This window comes from Halichoerus grypus, chromosome 1 (genome assembly GCF_964656455.1).
Source record: "Halichoerus grypus chromosome 1, mHalGry1.hap1.1, whole genome shotgun sequence".
In the NCBI taxonomy this organism is placed as follows: Eukaryota; Metazoa; Chordata; class Mammalia; order Carnivora; family Phocidae; genus Halichoerus; species Halichoerus grypus.
The window spans coordinates 181,699,812-181,717,528 of NC_135712.1; the positions used below are offsets into that span (position 1 = coordinate 181,699,812).

The following is a 17,717-nucleotide window of genomic DNA, read 5'->3' on the forward strand; positions in this document are numbered from 1 at the left end:
AACAGAAAATGTGGGATTTCTATAGTTGTGAAAGTTAAAAAGTTCTGTGATATAAGCTAGTCACTTCTGGCTGATATCCAGTATAAAAAGACAAGAACACCAGGTCATGTTTGTAGCAATCAGTCAGAGAAATGATCAGAATTTACACTGAATGAAAGGAAAGGCCTATGAACTTATCATGTAGACTTTTCTTAATAAGAGTGATGCTCAAATCCACAGAGAATTATAAGACCTTCTCTACAAACCAGTACTTATAAGGATGTTTTTCACATATTTTTCTAAGTCGCAAATAGACATAAATTGCATGAGAATAAAATCCTAAATAGAGGAAACTGCATGAGAATTTCTCCATAAAACAGTCATTTTGTCTCTCTATGCCTTAAACAAGGATGCTTCAGTCATTCTATATAACGGAAACCATTATTTATAAAAATGCTCTAATTACTCGATGGCCATGACCTCAGAAAGGGCAATTAATCAGTCCTGTCTGACACAAAAGGGGAAGGAGCAGGCATGGCCTGAAGGACCGAATGTTTCTGAAAATATGCACACGGTTGGACCTTCTGCCCCTTCTCACCCAGGATTTTGGTATCTTACATGAAAGGCTTTGGAATAGAATGTGTGTTTTTGCTACATCCTCGTCTGCCCACACTTGGTAAATAGGGCCCTGGAGTCAGAGAGCCCAGACGGGACTTCTGGATCTGTCATTACTGGCTGCGTGATTTTGAGCAAGTCACAAATTTCCCGTGCCTCAATTTTCTGACTGGCAAAATGGAATAATAGGAGACACCTTTGGGAGTTGGGGTTAGAATTAAATGAACGTACAGACTTGAAGGACCTCAAAGAAGGGTTCAGGGTAAGCCTTCAAGAACATTTTGGCCATCATTTTGGTTACTGTTAACAAAGATAGCAAGGAAGGCACCCTTCTCTAGGGTTAGAGAATAATTAACAATACACGAGACGGTGTGAATCAGTGTAATGACTTAATATCCGGTCAGAATAGTGCTAGGCACACGTGCAAGGGTATAATGCTTTTCAAAATATTTATAAATACCTATCACAATATTTAAGCTGTTGAGTGTTTTTCTTTGGTATTTTCACTTATTAAGCAATAGAAGATCATTCTTTAAACTCAAAGCCCACTCTAAAATTTCTCCCAAAATCCTGTATTCTATTTTTGGATAAGTTGCTAAGATTACACTGCAAAATTTATGTCCCATTTTGAATCATCTGGTCTCTGATTTTGAATCTTAGAATAATAGAATATATGCTTATTTTAAAATCATAGCTGTTTCTCCGGTTTCGAAAACACTGTGGAAGGCAAGTGACCTGTAATTTCAGAGGCAAGTAAATAACAGCAATTGGAACAGTTACATTGGAAATGCACTATGTACAACAGGATATAAGTTCAGGACAAATATGGTGTATGGATTGTCAACCACTGTCATGGGGAGAAGCTGGTTTCTATCCATTTTTAGACTTAGAAAGGGAAATGCACGAAACACTATAAATATGTCCAAGTGGAGGAAATGGTTAGATAAATGGAATTGTATCCACCCCTGAAACCCTATACAGCTATTAGCAATAATGTTTTTGAAGAATATGTTTTAAGTTGGGGAATGTTTGTCATATGGTAAATGAAACAAGCTGTTGATAAAAGAGTACTATGACATTTTAGTTTAGTAAAATACCTGCCATATGAGTTTCTTTTTAATGATGGGTTAAGCCTAAATGGACATGTATGTGTTTTCTTACAAAATAATGATAATCTCTGAGCAATAATATTATGTGTGCCTTTAATGTATGGATTATTTCTACAGTTTTCAAAATTCCTATAAGAAACACACATTCCTGAAGCTGACTCACCAGCAACAGTGATATCCAGGATAATTAGTTAGAAGCAGTTCCAGGAAAAGATGGTGGCTACAATTAAAATGCAACAAAACTTTGGAAAACAATGTGCCTTTCTAAGCATTACCCACACTTACTAGTAAGATAGGAAAGAGACACCAACATTTAGCGAGTATGTAACGGGAACCAGATATTACGCAAAACAAACTCTACACATGACTTCCTTAATCCTCACCACAAGTCAAAATAATTATCATCTCCATTTCACAGCCAAGGAACAAATTAAAAAGCATATGTGACTTGCCCAAGGTAATTCTCTTAGTAACTGATATAGCTGAGTTCCACTCATGTCTGTCTAATTGCACAGTTCATGATCTTAATAACTACACTGGAATTATTAATTTATATCTGCACTTCCTTTTTCATTTGCATGTAGAGATTTGGGCCATAAAAAAAATTTTGATCATAGCAGCACTTTTCTCATGCATGCCAATGGATTCAAGGATTTTAGAAGAGTGGAATGCTATAGGTTCACACCATAGAATACTCTATAATTTATTGACTTTTGCTTGGAAGATAGGGACTAATAGCCCTCTTGCCTGAACCTACCACACTAAAGGATTCAGTTTCCAAAGTCAAATAAACTTGTTCTGAGAGACAGAATATTCCCATTATGTGGCTGAGCTTCTCATAGAAACTTAGGGCCAGATGCCATTTCCCCCTCTGCCAGAATAAACAGTGTATTGCTCTTTATGTCTTACATCCAAATCCTGAAGGCAATTCTAATTCTAGATCATTAGAAAAAAAATGAACTGGAAACAAAATGGAGATTCATAATTAACAGACTCGAGGCTTTCTTTGGCAGACAGCTTGAGAAACTATCATGGCTTTATAATGTTTGTTGGCTTCAAAGGCCAAGAGTTTCCTCCTACAAGTGAAAAAGTGGCATTTCTAGTCTAACTGCTTGCCTCTCCTGCATTGGAGGAGATGTGATGTTGACTGTGATCTGGAACAAATAAATAACCATAAGCGCAAATTTTCAACCTCAATTCCATTGACATTTGGGGCTGGGTAATACTTTGTTGTGGGTGCTGTCCTGTGCATTATAGGATGTTTAGCAGCATTGTTGGCTTTTACTCACCAGATGTGAATAATATCCCCCTAATTGCAAGAGATGTCTAGACCAAAAATGTCTCCAGATAGTGCCAAATGACCCCTGAAAATGTACTAATTGAGAATTTGCTGATAATAGTATATTCCCAAACTTGGCTTTTTCTCATCCTTTAGAAAAATTAAAAAAAAAAAAAAAAAGCTTGACCTTACCATGGTACACAATGGTAAGGTGAACAAGCCCCATGTACAGCTCTCTGGCTATGGCTGATTGGGCAAAGGTTAACATGCGACACAAGCTGGGCCAGTCATATTTGGTCCTTTTGGAGAATGCATTTAAAACACAGGAGACGAGTCAAATATATTTGGGTTGTATTGTGATGCCATATGAGATCGGAGTTGGCATCATGGAGATAACAGCTTCACACCAGCCCCTAAGTTATAGGAATTCGAAAGCCAAAATCTTAGAAGAGGGAATCAGTCCACACAGAGGAGAAGGAGGGCAACAGAGATCAGAAAGAGTGTGTCCCATGAACAAAGAAAACAAGATGGCGGCTGCTGGCAGAATTTATGGATTCCATGAGGTTTCTGGGAAATGGACTCCCTAGGATTCTTCTCTTTTCTTAAAAAAAAAAACTTTCCTTGGTCTAGCTTGAGTGTGTTTCTCTTTCTAACCACCATACTTCATAATGAAAACATAACACAAGCCAATCTAGAAGGTGTCCTGCTTTATCTGTTTCTAGAGGTAGAACAATGGATTCTAAGCCAAAAGATATGGGTTCTGTTTGCTACTGTGTGACCCTGAAAAATGACTCACTTGAGTCCTGATTTTCTTACTGAAGAATTTGAACATCACCTCATACCTGGCTCTAAAATTATGAAAGATAATGATGGGGAGAGATACTTATGGTCCTTTTGAACCTTGGACTCACTATTAGCACATATAAAGTTGTTCTAAAGATGGTGGTCAAGACTTGGTATTACAGTCAGTTACTCTAGGCTTAAGAGTCAGTCAAGCAGAGGGGGGGCCTGGGGCTCAGTTGGTTAAGCATCTGCCTTCGGCTCAGGTCATGATCTCAGGGTCCTGGGATTAAGTCCCGCATCGGGCTCCCCACTCAGTGGGGAACCCGCTTCTCCCTCTCCCTCTGCTACTCCCCTCTGCTTGTACTCTCTCTCACTCTCTCTGTCAAATAAATAAATAAAATCTTTAAAAAAAAAAAGTCAGTCAAGCTACAGCTTGTCAGCCATGGGACCAATGGAACATTACATAACCCTTCTAAGCCCCAGTTTCTTCATGTTTAAAATAGGAGGAAAAGTGTATCTGTTGCAATGATCCCTGTCTTCTGGCCATAAAGTCCTTATAGCTCACTCCCACACTGAATGGGGATGACTTAAATAACCAACTGGATATTGTGGAAATAGTAAAGTGTAACTTCTGAGGCTAGACTATAAAAAAGAAGGCCACTGTGGTCCATGCCAACAGCCATGTGAGTGAGCCATCTTGAAACCATCCTCCAGCATCAGTCAAGCTTTTAGATCTTGATTGCAACTGCACGAGAGACCCAGAGCCAGACACACTCAGCTTAGTGGAATTCCTGACCCCCAGGAGCTGTGAGAGAATGTTTGCTGTTTCAAGCTGCTGGGGTCATTTGTTACACAGTGATAGGTAACTGTTCTAGGATCCTTGGGAGGAGTAAATAAAATAATGCACGAGAAGTGTTTAGGACAGTGCTTGGCACATGGTGAATATTCAGAGCACCTCTATTTGTTTATGAATGCATGTGAGGCACCCAGAGCAGTTGTCTGGCATAGAGTAAATGCTCATTAAATACGCATTGAATAAATGTTATCTTTAGTACCATTGTCACCATCATCATTATATAAAACCTCAATCCAGAATCACTTCCCAAATGAGCTGGACCCTACAATTTCTTTTTTTTTTTTTTTTTTAAGATTTTAGTTATTTGAGAAAGAGAGACAGACAGAGATAGTGAGAGAGAGCACAAGCAGGGAGGAGAGGGAGAGAAGCAGGTTCCCTGCCAGGCAGGGAGCTCGATGAGGGACTTGATCCCAGGATCCTGGGATCACGACCCAAGCCAAGGCACACGCTTAACCAACTGAGCCACCCAGGTGCCCCTGGACCCTTCAATTTCTTGACTTGAGAAATTATTTTACCTTAACCTTCTCTAAAAAACAATAAAATAAGCCATGTGAAAGTCACAAAGCCAGAGAAACAAGAATTCTAACTATGCTGAGGACTGACATTTGTACAACCTTCCAGCGCTTTGGATGCACCTTGTTGGTTATCCTGAACCATATATAGGTGAAACAAAAAAAATATATATCTATTACAGACAGTGAACACCTAGATAAACACCTAAAGAGAGATGTAAAACCAGCTACTTACCATCAACACAGGAAGGTCTGTTTCTTGTCGTGCCAGCCACTTTTCCAGGTAGACAGGAACACTTGACTGTTTGCGACCGCTCCTCGATGCGATTCTTATTACAACATCTGTGCGCGGCAATCACTTCACATGTCCCTCCTTCTGGCAAGAGAGAAAGAACAGGGACATTAGAAATAATTAGAAATAATTCAGTGGCCATTAAGGCCTGTGGGGGTATGTGTGGAGGGGCTGGGGAAAGTGAGAGAAAATACAAAAAGAGTGTCCATGAAGCATAATTACTGTGGGACTCTCTCCCGTCCACTCTCTATTAACATCTATTTACACATGTCTACAAGACCATATGCTAGGTATGCACAGTCCTGGAGAAGACAGGTATTACAGCACCATACTTCAAATGCAACAAAGAGCCCCGATGAGGGCACCTGGGTGGCTCAGTTGGTTAAGCGACTGCCTTCAGCTCAGGTCATGATCCTGGAGTCCCTGGATCGAGTCCCGCATCGGGCTCCCTGCTCGGCAGGGAGACTGCTTCTCCCTCTGACCCTCCCGACCCTCCCCCCTCTCATGTGCTCTCTCTCTCAGTCTCCCTCTCTCAAATAAATAAATAAAATCTTTAAAAAACAAAAAAAGAGCCCCGATGAATAGCCCTCAAGAGGCGATGATTCTAGGCTGTATATACTGAGAAGCAGTGAAGCAATGCATGCCTGGAGCTAACACAAAATAAAGAGTCTACCTGATTTAAATGCATTATATTATGGGAGCTCACTCCTGTGTTATCTTTCCATTTAGAATTCTCTGAGCTCCCTCCCACTGACACGCCAGTCATAGAGAACCTGCAGTGGGTGGCAGGAAGACTGCCCAGAAATTAACTCTCCCTCCCACTGCCTGCTCACTTTCCAGGGGGCTGAATAAAAAACCTAGTTGGGGAGTCATTTCCCAAATCCAGATCTCCCATCCAAAAAATGATAGAAGGAATTGCTGGAGAAAATAGGTATGTGCTTTAAATGGCATCTCAAATTACAGAGCTAGGCATATGGCTTCACTTAATTGTTACAGGTCAGCCATGCATTCAACATTTATTGGCAACATAATGTATATCACTCTCCACTAGGTTCTTAACAGGTGAAGGGTTGGGTCTGTCTGAATGTTGGTGAGCATTCAGGTGGCTCTTGGCAGCATGCAGGACAGTTCTTTAGGAACACAAAAGATACTCCAAGTGACTGGAAACCAGGAATTAACTTTCCCAATATCAAGTTTTATGTTCAGGAAGGATATATTTTATTTGACAAGAATGGACTCAGAATATTTAGGATTCAGTTGGCATAAATTCAGCAAGCATTTGTCAAGCAATCACTATATACAAGTTACTGTGTTATAAATTGTTAGAGACATGTGTTCAGCCCATACATGGTGGGCCCTTAGGAAACACTGGAGAAAAAGAGAGGAGGGAAGGAAGAGAGGAGACAGGAAAGACCGAAGACCCAGCTTCATCCTATCCTGAGAATCCACAATATAATGCAGTGATTCTCAATGCAGGGGCAGGAATGGGCTTGATTTTGCTATCCACCCTCCCCACCAGTGACATTTGGAAAAATCTGGAGACATTTTGAATTGTCATTACTGGTGGATGGTAGGTACTACTGGCATCTAGCAGGTGAAGGCCATGGATGCGCTAAAACATCCCACAGGGCACAGGGAAGATCCCACACCAAAGAACAATCTTGTCCAGAATGTCATCAGTGCCCAGGTTGAGAAATCCTGGTTTAATAGGAAAGAAACACAAGAATCTCTGCTTCAAGGCAGACTAATTCTGCCTCCCCTCAACGGGAGGGTAGAGTTTGGGCTTTAGAGTCAGCCTCTTTCAGTCTGAATCTCAGCTCTGCTACTCACTGAGTGCTTCAGTTTCCTCATCTGTAAAATGGGAATAATATTAACACCTGCCTCACAGGGTTGCATGATTATAAACCAACATAACACATGTATAGGGGTTAGCATTGAGCCTGATACATAGTAGAGAGTCCATATGTGCTACCTATGATAATATCTGGTCATGATGATATATTTCCTTGGGAATGTCACTCTCCTTTCTGCCTCAGTAATTGTGCAAATATGGTTTCTCCTAGAATATTCCCTCTTACTCCTCATCCTTCTACCCACCACCTACAACTCAAATGCACTCACTAACCCTTCTTTGAACTCAGTGCAAAGGTCAGTTCCTCCAAGAACATCTCACTTCCACCACTGCTTGTTCTCTTGGCACTTTACACATTTCCTCACTGAACTGTATCCATGAGTCTGTGACCACAGGCAAATTGAAAGCTTGGTCAGGGCCAAGGTTAGCCTTATTGTCAACAACTGCTGTAGGTACACTATAATTGTTGGTTGAATGAATGAAGAAATAAGTGCATTAACTTAAAATTAACACCACAAAGCAAGTACCAAGTTCTGTGGACATAGGTCAAAGGAGATACCCATTTGTTTTTTTTTTTTTTTTCAAAGATTTTATTTATTTATTTGAGAGAGAGAATGAGATAGAGAAAGCATGAGAGGGGGGAGGGTAGAGGGAGAAGCAGACTCCCCGCTGAGCAGGAAGCCCGATGCGGGACTCGATCCCGGGACTCCAGGATCATGACCTGAGCCGAAGGCAGTCGCTTAACCAACTGAGCCACCCAGGCGCCCGATACCCATTTGTTTTTAAAGAATTCAAAAGGCTTCTTAAGTTGGGAGATGAAAGGTTGAACTTCAACAGGCCATGATGAAGGAAAAGCATTTCACTAATGTGAAAGGTTGGGGCATTTTTTTAAATATAACCTTTTAATTAATTATAGAATAGTCTTAGATTTATAGGAAATTTGTGAGGATAGTACTGTGAGTTCCTATATGCCACAGCCTATAATTTCCTATTTTTATTCCACTAATATTAACATCTTATATGAGTATGCTAGTTTTGTTACAATTAATGAACCAATACTGATACATTATTATTAATTAAAGTCAATGCTATATTCAGATTTCCTTAGTTTGTATCTAATGTCTTTTTTTCTGTTCCAGGATACCATACAGGATGCCACATTACATTTAGTTGTTTTATCTCCTTAGGCTTCTTCTCTTGGCTATGATAGTTTCTCAGACATTCCATCCTTTTTGATGACCTTGACAGTTTTGAGAAGTGTTGCTCAGGTTATTTTGTAAAATGTCCCTCAGGTGCTATTTATCTGATGCTTTTCTTATGATGAGACTGAGGTTATGTGTTTCTGGAGGAAGACCACAGAGGGAAAGTGCCATTGTCATCACATCATATCAAGGGTACATACTATCAACATGACTTACTACTATTGAAGTTGACCCTGATCACTTGGCTAAGGTAGTGCTCGTCAGATTCCCCCACTGTAACATTACTCTCCTCCCTGTCTTTCCATACTGTCCTCTTTGGAAAGAAGTCACTATGTGCCGCCCACACTTAGGGAGTAGAGAGTTATGCTCCGCCTCTGTGAGGTTACAATATCTACTAAAATTACTGGGAATTCGTCTGCATGACAGATGTGTCTCCTCCCGCCCATCTACTTACTTATTCAATCATTTATATCAGTATGGACTCACAGATGTTTTATTTTACACACTGTGTTATAATCCAATACTACATTAATTATTTTGTTGCTCAGAATAGTCCAGCCCTGGCCACTGTGAACTCCTTCAGTTGGTTTCTGTGTCCTGTCTCCCTGTACTGCCCCCACCCCTCACCTTTTTTGAGCACTTCCTTACTTTCTAACTCTACAAGATGCCTCAGGCTCATCTTGTATGTTTCCTACCCCAGTCCTAGAGCCAGACTTCTCTAAGGAGCTGGTCAGGGCATTTAAAAAAAGATGTTAGAGTAGATGGAAGTAAGGACCTGAAATTGGAGAAACCTTCCCTCTGCAGAAAGAGTACTTGGTGTGAGTCTTCTGTTTCATTGAGGCACTAATGGGGATTTTGAAGCCAAGAACTGATAGGATCTAGATATTGTTCAAGAGTGACCCCCACCCCCCTGGGTACTGCTGTGTTAGGGAGGAAGTGGAGAAGTGCAAGGTGGTGAAGCAGACGAAATAAAAGGCCAACGCAAAATTCTGAGCAGAAAGTAAGGGGGCTTGAATTTGGAACATGGGAAGAAATTCACACTGTTGCCACATGCCCTTCATTGGGATGAGAGTTAATGAAACAATAAGGCTAATCACACATTACACTCCTCAACCCAGATAGCTGCAATCAGGTTGCTTTAAGTTGTAATTGTCAGCTCTAAGTACCCTTAGTCAATTCAGTAATTGCTGGTTCTATACTTCATGAAAATAACACCAATTTTAAAGTTACCACTTGGCTTTAATATAAGACTAGAACAACATTTATGAGTGAAAGTGGTACAAGCTATAGAAAAGCTTCTAGGATACATCTTGAATCTCATTTGATTTATAGTTAAGTCAATGACAGACATGCCAAATCATCCAAATCACTGCCCTGAATTAAACAATGTGGACAATGAGGTGGCCACTGGAGGCCCAAAGCCAGTCTCTCCTAACACTCTTGTAGATGAGCCAAAGGAACAGTTCCAGGTCAGCTCAGTGCTCACTGACATTTACTGAATTCTGATTGGATGCCGGGCACTGTACCTGGCACTCTACCTACATTATTTATAAAGCTCCCAGCAACTGCAAAAGCTTTTGTCCCCACCTTACAGATGAAAAGGTGAGACTCAGAGAGGTTGAATAACATGCCCCAAATTACACAAGTATGAACTGGTCTGCTGGACTCCACAACTTTGTGTTTGTGCGTCTTGTCATGAGTTGTCATTCTTTGTTGATAAAGAACTTCCAAAAGGAAGTCAACACTTTGCTTACAAAGGTTATCAAGGTTAGATATCCAACTCACTCTTCTTCCCTCAATTATATTCTGACCCCATTTGCTACCACCCTTTCCTCCATCGCTCTGCTCCATGGACACGGGTCTCCTTGTAGGTTATTGCCTGAACATGGCAGACGTGGTCCCTCTTGAGTGTTACTCTAAAACCAGGTAGGTGTTGCTCTAAATAAGAGGCTCATCTGGTCTTCTTGACAAGCTGAACTGTGCCTCACCTGGGATATGGCAAATCTATGGCTCCCCCCTTCACTCTCTCCACATCTTTGCCCAAATGTCATTTTTTTTCAGAGTCTCACTTGACTACCCTATTAAAATCATAATTCTCTTAGAAAGCATTCATGATCTCCCTTATTTTGCTTCATGTCCTTACCCGTGTCAGCTCCAGAATATTTGTGATTTTCAATTACTATATGTAATTAATGTATTTATTATCCTTATTGTCTCTATGTCCCCCTCCCCCCAATATAACCACCTCAAGGACAGGGACTCCTATTGTTTATTTATTAAAAATTGTCTGGCATAGTATTATTAGTATTTAACAGGTGTTTAACAAGCGACACAGCTACATAACTAGTGGTGATAACTATGGTAATACAGGAGTTAGCCACTTGACTACTTACTATGTTCCTGACACCATGAAAGATACATTATAAACCCTTTATTCATTTTATGGTTACTAAAACCCAATGAGGTTATGATTACCCCTATTTTACAGGGGAGGCAGCTGAGATCAAGAGCAGTTAAAAAACTAGCCCATGTTTTAACTAACCAGATATCTATTCTCTGGCAGCATGTGGACCAGAGCCCAGATCTTCTGATCCCCTTTGCAGTGCTCATTCTCCAGTCCCACCTGGGCCTGGCATACATGCTGATGTTTCTCTGAAAAGGGCAGGAGAACTCAGTGACTGGAAATTGACAAGCGCTCCATTTTCATTAAAACCTTGTGTATAGGGTGCCTGGGTGGCTCAGTTGGTTAAGCGACTGCCTTCGGCTCAGGTCATGATCCTGGAGTCCCTGGATCGAGTCCTGCATCGGGCTCCCTGCTCGGCGGGGAGTCTGCTTCTCCCTCTGACCCTCCCGACCCTCCCCCCTCTCATGTGCTCTCTCTCTCAGTCTCTCTCTCTCAAATAAATAAATAAAATCTTTAAAAAAAAAAAAAAAACCTTGTATATAAAGTCAGTGACCCCAGACCACGTCTTCCTTGGGCTCATGGATGATGGATTTGCCCATGGGAAGCCAGAGAGGTGTTGCTCTAAATAACAAGCTCATCTGGTCTTGACAGGTTCAACTATAGCTTCATTTTACACCAGCTGCTTAGGTATGCCAATGTGGAATATGCAACCAGGTCCTGGAGCCCATAGGACCCTAAAATTTAGAAAGTCTGATTAGACCTGTCATAGCCAAATCTCCTGAATCCAAAGGTTTATATTTGTGACTGACCTAGCCATAGTCAACCAGAGCAAGTTAATCTTTCAATCTATCCAGACCATGAAATCCTGGTCCACTGACTTATGTTGGAGAAATAAAAATATTAGATGGTTGACAGGAAATGGCTCAGTTCTTTTATCACCATAGGGAGAGAATTTTTCAAGACCCTCTGGAACTGTAGTCTAACTTACCAATTGTCTTCATTAGCTGGCTGTTTGAAAAAGGGGACTGGAAACGAAAACATTCCTCAGCTTTGTCTCTGATATGTAAGATTTGTCATAACGCTTTCTGGAAACTAGAAAATTTTTCCTTTAAATCTATTTTATCTACATTTTGAAGATTACCTAGTGAACTGTCCTTTCAAACCTAACTGCCAAGGTTATTGCAAAATCATAATGATAATATTTGTCATGTAAATGTCTTTCAGACTTTGCTTTGGCGTCAATGCCAATCCATTCCTAAATTTTATCTCAATCCAAGTCAAAATGATTTCAAGATGAGCTATAGCCTCTCAAAGCAGTCATTTAAGTGCTCAGAAAATTGAGCTTCCCTTTTTTGCTTATGGATTATATGGAAAATGGCTTCTTTTCTGGATTTCACCCAGCATCTGTAGCTCCAGCAAATACGACGGTGAGGTAACCTATTAGCTAATGGCAAAGAATGTGGCATAAAGAACAAGCCAGTATAAAGGTTGTCTGTACTATTCAGATTTTCCAGATTATTGCTCATAGCATCACTTGACTTTGTCTATGGGAAAACATCTAAGATAAAATAAGAAATTAGTCTCATAACCTAAATCACATTTTATAAGGGGTCCCATTGTTCTTTTAGATTAGAAGGTAAATGCAGCAATTACCCGGCTAACACAGGTCAGTCAAAAAATGTTAGATATGTTAGATGAACATCAATTTCTGTTCTCCCTCTACCACAAATTTTCTAAATGATGGCCTTGGTTCTCATTCCCTTTGTCCATGTTCACCCAAGTGGCAATGGCAAAGTCCCCTGCAGGGAAGCTCCACAGGGCAGCTCTCCACTTTCCTTTCTGCTTTTTCTCTTGTGTTTGTCAGACCTCTGAGTAGATTATCAAAACCTATTTTTAACAGGAAGAGAAAGTTTCTAATATCCGAAAAGGGGGGGCGGGGGAAGACAGCATTTCAAGATTATTTCTGGCAGCAGCAGGGTTCTCTGAGCTGGAGAAGTTAAAAAAATGCCAAGCCCAATATGCTCCTAGCAATGATCCCTCCTTCCCTGCTCAATGCATCACTGTCTTGCCCTGCACAAGCGAGGAAACACAAAGAAGATGAATTGCTAAGGATAACGTTTCTTTTAAAAACAGTCCCCACTGATGACAATGATATGGCAAGATAGAAAGAGATGATGAGGTTAGAAATGACTGGCAAGCAGATGGCTAAAAACTTGAAGGTTGGCATCATGAAACAGGGTTTGCTCCCAGAATGGTCATCTAAGAGAGCTCACACCAAGCCACTGGATTGCTCTGGGCTACAAACTGGATCAGCCATTTAAGAATGGGCACTTAACGGAAATTGCTAGTGTCTGATCCTTTTCATCTGCCAGGGAATTTGACATTCAGTAGTTTAGTTTGGTGTTGATGGCTTCGTGTCAATGACAAAGCATGGCCAAGCAATTCAAAATTATCACAATACCAGGTTTTCTGGGAAAGGAAATGCTAGGGGAGAGTATAAAGTTGGAATAAAAGAGAATCATCTTAAAAATAAAAAGAGAGAGAATATAAGTCTAAACCCTATACTTTATTTTTATTTTATTTATTTATTTTTGCCCCCGTACTCATCATTCAGGTCTTCTTTAGGTGTCCTTGAACCATACTGGCAGTTAGATTCCCCTGCTATATGATTCTACAACTTCACATTCTCCCAGAATAATATTCACAATGTATTATTTTGACATTTTCAAATAATCTTTTGCTTTTCCTGTAAAGGGTAAAGGCAGCAATTTTTCTTTTTTATCACTCTATCCCTAGTACTCAATTTGGAATGTGGCCTATGTTTGGTCTGTAAATATTTGTTGAATGAACCTCTTCCCCAAAGACTAGCTTTGGATCCTAATGATATGATGTCTTCACAAGCCAAACTTCTCTTTTGCAGCGTATCTCCTAGCAGGAATGTTTGGTTCACTGCTTGTCTATCCCATTGGGCTGGACACTCTGTGATAGCAGGGATTGCATCTTGTTTACTTCTTTATCCCTAGTGCCTGGCATAAGAGTAGGAATTCCACATTTGCTAAATGACTGAATAATGGAAGGAAGGAAGGATGGAAGGAAAGAAGGAAGGAAGGAAGGAAGGAAGGAAGGAAGGAAGGAAGGAAGGAAGGAAGGAAGGAAGAAAGGAATCAGGGGAAGAAAGAGGGAAGGGAAGAAGTGAGGGGGAGAAAGAGTAAACAAAGAAGAAATGAAAGAAAAAGAAGAAAGACTGAATATAAATTAATCCTCTTTGGGGGAACTTTTCCTACCCAAATATTCATTATGTGATATTTTAAGAAAATGAACTTGAATGATAGATGTAGCTTTTGCCAGAAAAATCGTCCCTTTGGTTTGGGGTAGAGCCAAAATGTACAAAAGATAAACTTTTCATTCTACATGAAACGACTGGAACATGAAATAGCAATTAAGAGTAACCATAAGGAAACTTCAGTCCTCATTTAAAAGTTAAGCCAGGACATATCTGCTTATAGTCAAGGGCAACTTTTGGAGGAAATGAATAAAACGTAATCAAGGAATGTTAAGACTAACATCATTATTCAGATACTTCCATTTTCACTTCATTATAAATGGTCCCTCTCTTTAAAAGCTGTTAGGTCTAAGACAAAGCACAGAATTTTTTGACATTCACTTTTATAGGACGTTTTGATCAAGGCCTTGTAAGTAGTTCTCTTGGAATGTATTGTAGTGGAAGTCAGAAATGCATATTTAAGACTCTGTTAAAAATGCTTTATTGACCCAGTAGACTGGAAGGAAGCTCCACATGTCTCTGTCTGTAAATCACTGACAAGAGAGACTCTAATGGATCCTTAAGCATGTTTTGGTAGAGGAGGACAAAATGGCTGCTTGTTTTGTTTATGCTTCAGATTAAACAAATTAACATCTCCTCCCTCCTAGGGCTTTGGGTTATGTAGAAGACAGATGAATGTAGGAAAAAAGAACAAATTTGGGGCTGGGCAGCCTTGTTTGAGGCAATATAGCATGATGAATAAGATCACAGATTCTAGAGTTAGGCTGCCAAAGTTCAAGTGCTGGATTTGTTGCTTCTGATCATTTTCCATGCTGTGCCTCAAGGTTCTCGTCTATAAAATGTGGATAATAATAACATTAATTTTGGTTGTTCTGAGGACTAAGAGAGCATAAGAATTAAATAAGTAGAGGCAGTTATAATAATACCTCGCTCAAAGTAAGCTCTGAAAGGTATTCTGCTATTAGTAATACTGTTGGAATCAGGATTATGACTGAGAAAAAATTTGACCCTTTCCAGTTTTTCTTTAGTTTCACCAACATGGACCATTCCTCACACCTGTATCCTTACTCTCAGTCTAGGCCAATGACTGGGAAACATTTAGACCCCACTCTTCCCGTAAAATGAGATCGCTAAAAGTAATGTAATGCTGCAATAAACTGATCACCCATACCCCAGATTTCTCCTTTATTTTTTTTAAGGAAGAAAAGGGCTTATACAGAGGATATGCTGAAACTCTACTGTAGAAATCATTTTTAAAAACTGCTCTAACAACATGGAAATAAATTTTACCCAAAGATACACCAATGAACTCATAAGAAGAACACCTTTGTTGCTTAGTGTTCTTTAAATACTACAGAACTTTGACTCTTTTCCAACAGGGATGCCTTGGATAGCATTAGGGAGGACAACCCAAGTGATGGTTTAGAATCCGATGATGCAGAATAAATAAGTTGTATCCTACTGTTTTGAGGAAGGCAAAGGTTAGAATGAAATGAGGCTTTTAGAGGAATAGTTATGTCCACTGTTGCTCTCTAAGGTACAACATTCTTCATCTAAGTCCCACTTGGATCTCCCCCAACTTTTTGCCTAAACTGAAATCCCTGGTCCAGCTGGGTGATAGTTTATCAGGATTTTCTTCTCCATTGCTAGCCTTCAAGGCTGGGAACGACGTGGAAACAATTTTTAGCAAAGAGACAGGCAACCCTATTTTACATGAGCAACTCCTCTGGCTATGTTGATTTCCCTAAAATTACGTGAAACACTGACCTTAAAGGTTGAATATGTTACTACTGAAATGATATTTCAAATAACCTAATTTGGGGGTTACTAGCTAGATGACTAGGGACAAATTGTAATCTCTAAACTCTGGTCCCTCATAAGGAAAATGCCCAACTCTATAGGATATTAGAATTAGAAAGTTGTATATTAATACACCAAAGAGCACACAGTAGGCAGACTATAAATAAAAGCTAACATTCTTATGGTTTAACCTAAAAAAATGAAACCTAGTTTTAAAGATGACATTGGAGGCAGTTTCTTCCGGCACAAGTTTTGATGGAAGGATAGAATCGTGAAAGGCTGAAAGATGGAAGAATTTACCTTTCAGCCTCCAGGACCTCATGTCAAATGTCTGAACCTTTCATGCAGTGGTGGGTGTGATGTGTTCTCTTTATTGAATCCTTGCCTATCTGCTCCTACGTCTTTATTCATTTTTCTCTGTGTTTCCTCATGGCATTTATTTAATGGCAAACAAGTAGGAATACTCTCTGATATTGAAGTCCAACAACAATTATAAACTTGCTTTATTCTCTTAAAATGAGATTCTTCTATTATCCTTTGCAGGTGAGTATAGTGGATATTAACAGGAACATGGGTGGTAATTATACATAAACTCCATTAGGAAAACGTAAAAGTCCAGCCAATAAAATAAAGCAGGCAATGCAATGACTCCAAATCCATCACCTCTAAACCATAACTGTTCTTTGACATTTTTTCCTCAAGCTAAACAACAACAAAAATGCCCATGGAACATCATTTCTGACTTGGCTGAGAAGCAAAGACAAGAAGGCTAAGAGATACTTTGATATAATCAAGGAAGAAATACTCTCCTCTGAAAGAAGCATTTTCACTTTAGGGCCTGATGCCCACCAGTGGATACCCCTGCTGAGTCAGGAAGTGATCTTAAATCGCAGGTTCTTCCTTTAGTATCTGTCGGAAAACCTCATGAATATCCGTAGGCATCCATGGGCTAATTACTCCCCAACTCCTAACTGAATTCTTAAGCATTATGGAAATCTGTTCCACAAACATTAAAATTAGCATTTTGCATCTACTGAATTTTATAATTAAGGCTTTTGTCAGGAAGCGTTCTCTGCAGTAGTGAGGGCTGGGATTTCTGTGAGTCCTAGAGGGTCCATGTGTGGGACAATGGTTAAGAGTACAGTGTTCAGGGTGGATTTGGGAGCTCTGTTGACTGAGCTGAAATACCGCCTTCCCCCCCTTTTTTTTTTTTAAAGATTTTATTTATTTATTTGGCAGAGAGAGACACAGCGAGAGAGGGAACACAAGCAGGGGGAGTGGGAGAGGAAGAAGCAGGCTTCCCGCAGAGCAGGGAGCCCGATGCGGGGCTCGATCCCAGGACCCTGGGATCATGACCTAAGCCAAAGGCAGACGCTAAATGACTGAGTCACGCAGGTGCCCCTGCCTTCCCCCTTTTTAAACTGTATTTATCTCAGGAAAATCACTTAAGCTTTTCATTCTTAGTTTTATCATCTGTAAAATGGGGAAGGTAATAGTACTTTTAGGATGAGGATGTTGTGAGGATCGGTGAGTGAACGCTGGCAAAGCACTTAGAACAGTGCCTGAAGTGTAAGAATAATGCAATTTCCTGCTATTAATATTCTTGCTATTATTAGTTTTAGCCGTGGCAGCCATCAGAACTGCTAAATGACGGTCTCTGGCTCTCTTCCTCCTGGGCTTACTGGTATTCTTAGTCCCCTTGTGGGAGTTGGGGCCATGTGACTATTTCTGTGTTCATGCAAGTGACTTAT

The 17,717-nt window shown here is 40.2% G+C and overlaps 1 protein-coding gene across 2 annotated transcripts in view; it reads right to left on the reverse strand.

Moving 5' to 3' along the window:
* Positions 1-17,717, reverse strand: part of TAFA1 (TAFA chemokine like family member 1) — a 516,560-nt gene that overhangs the window by 110,052 nt on the left and 388,791 nt on the right. The window contains exon 3 of one of the 2 annotated variants that reach the window (XM_036082000.2): positions 5,369-5,506. In XM_036082000.2, coding sequence (XP_035937893.1) covers positions 5,369-5,506 — 138 coding nt within the window. Of the gene's footprint in view, positions 1-5,368; positions 5,510-17,717 lie in introns of both variants that reach the window. The other variant, XM_036082001.2, reaches the window with a different exon arrangement.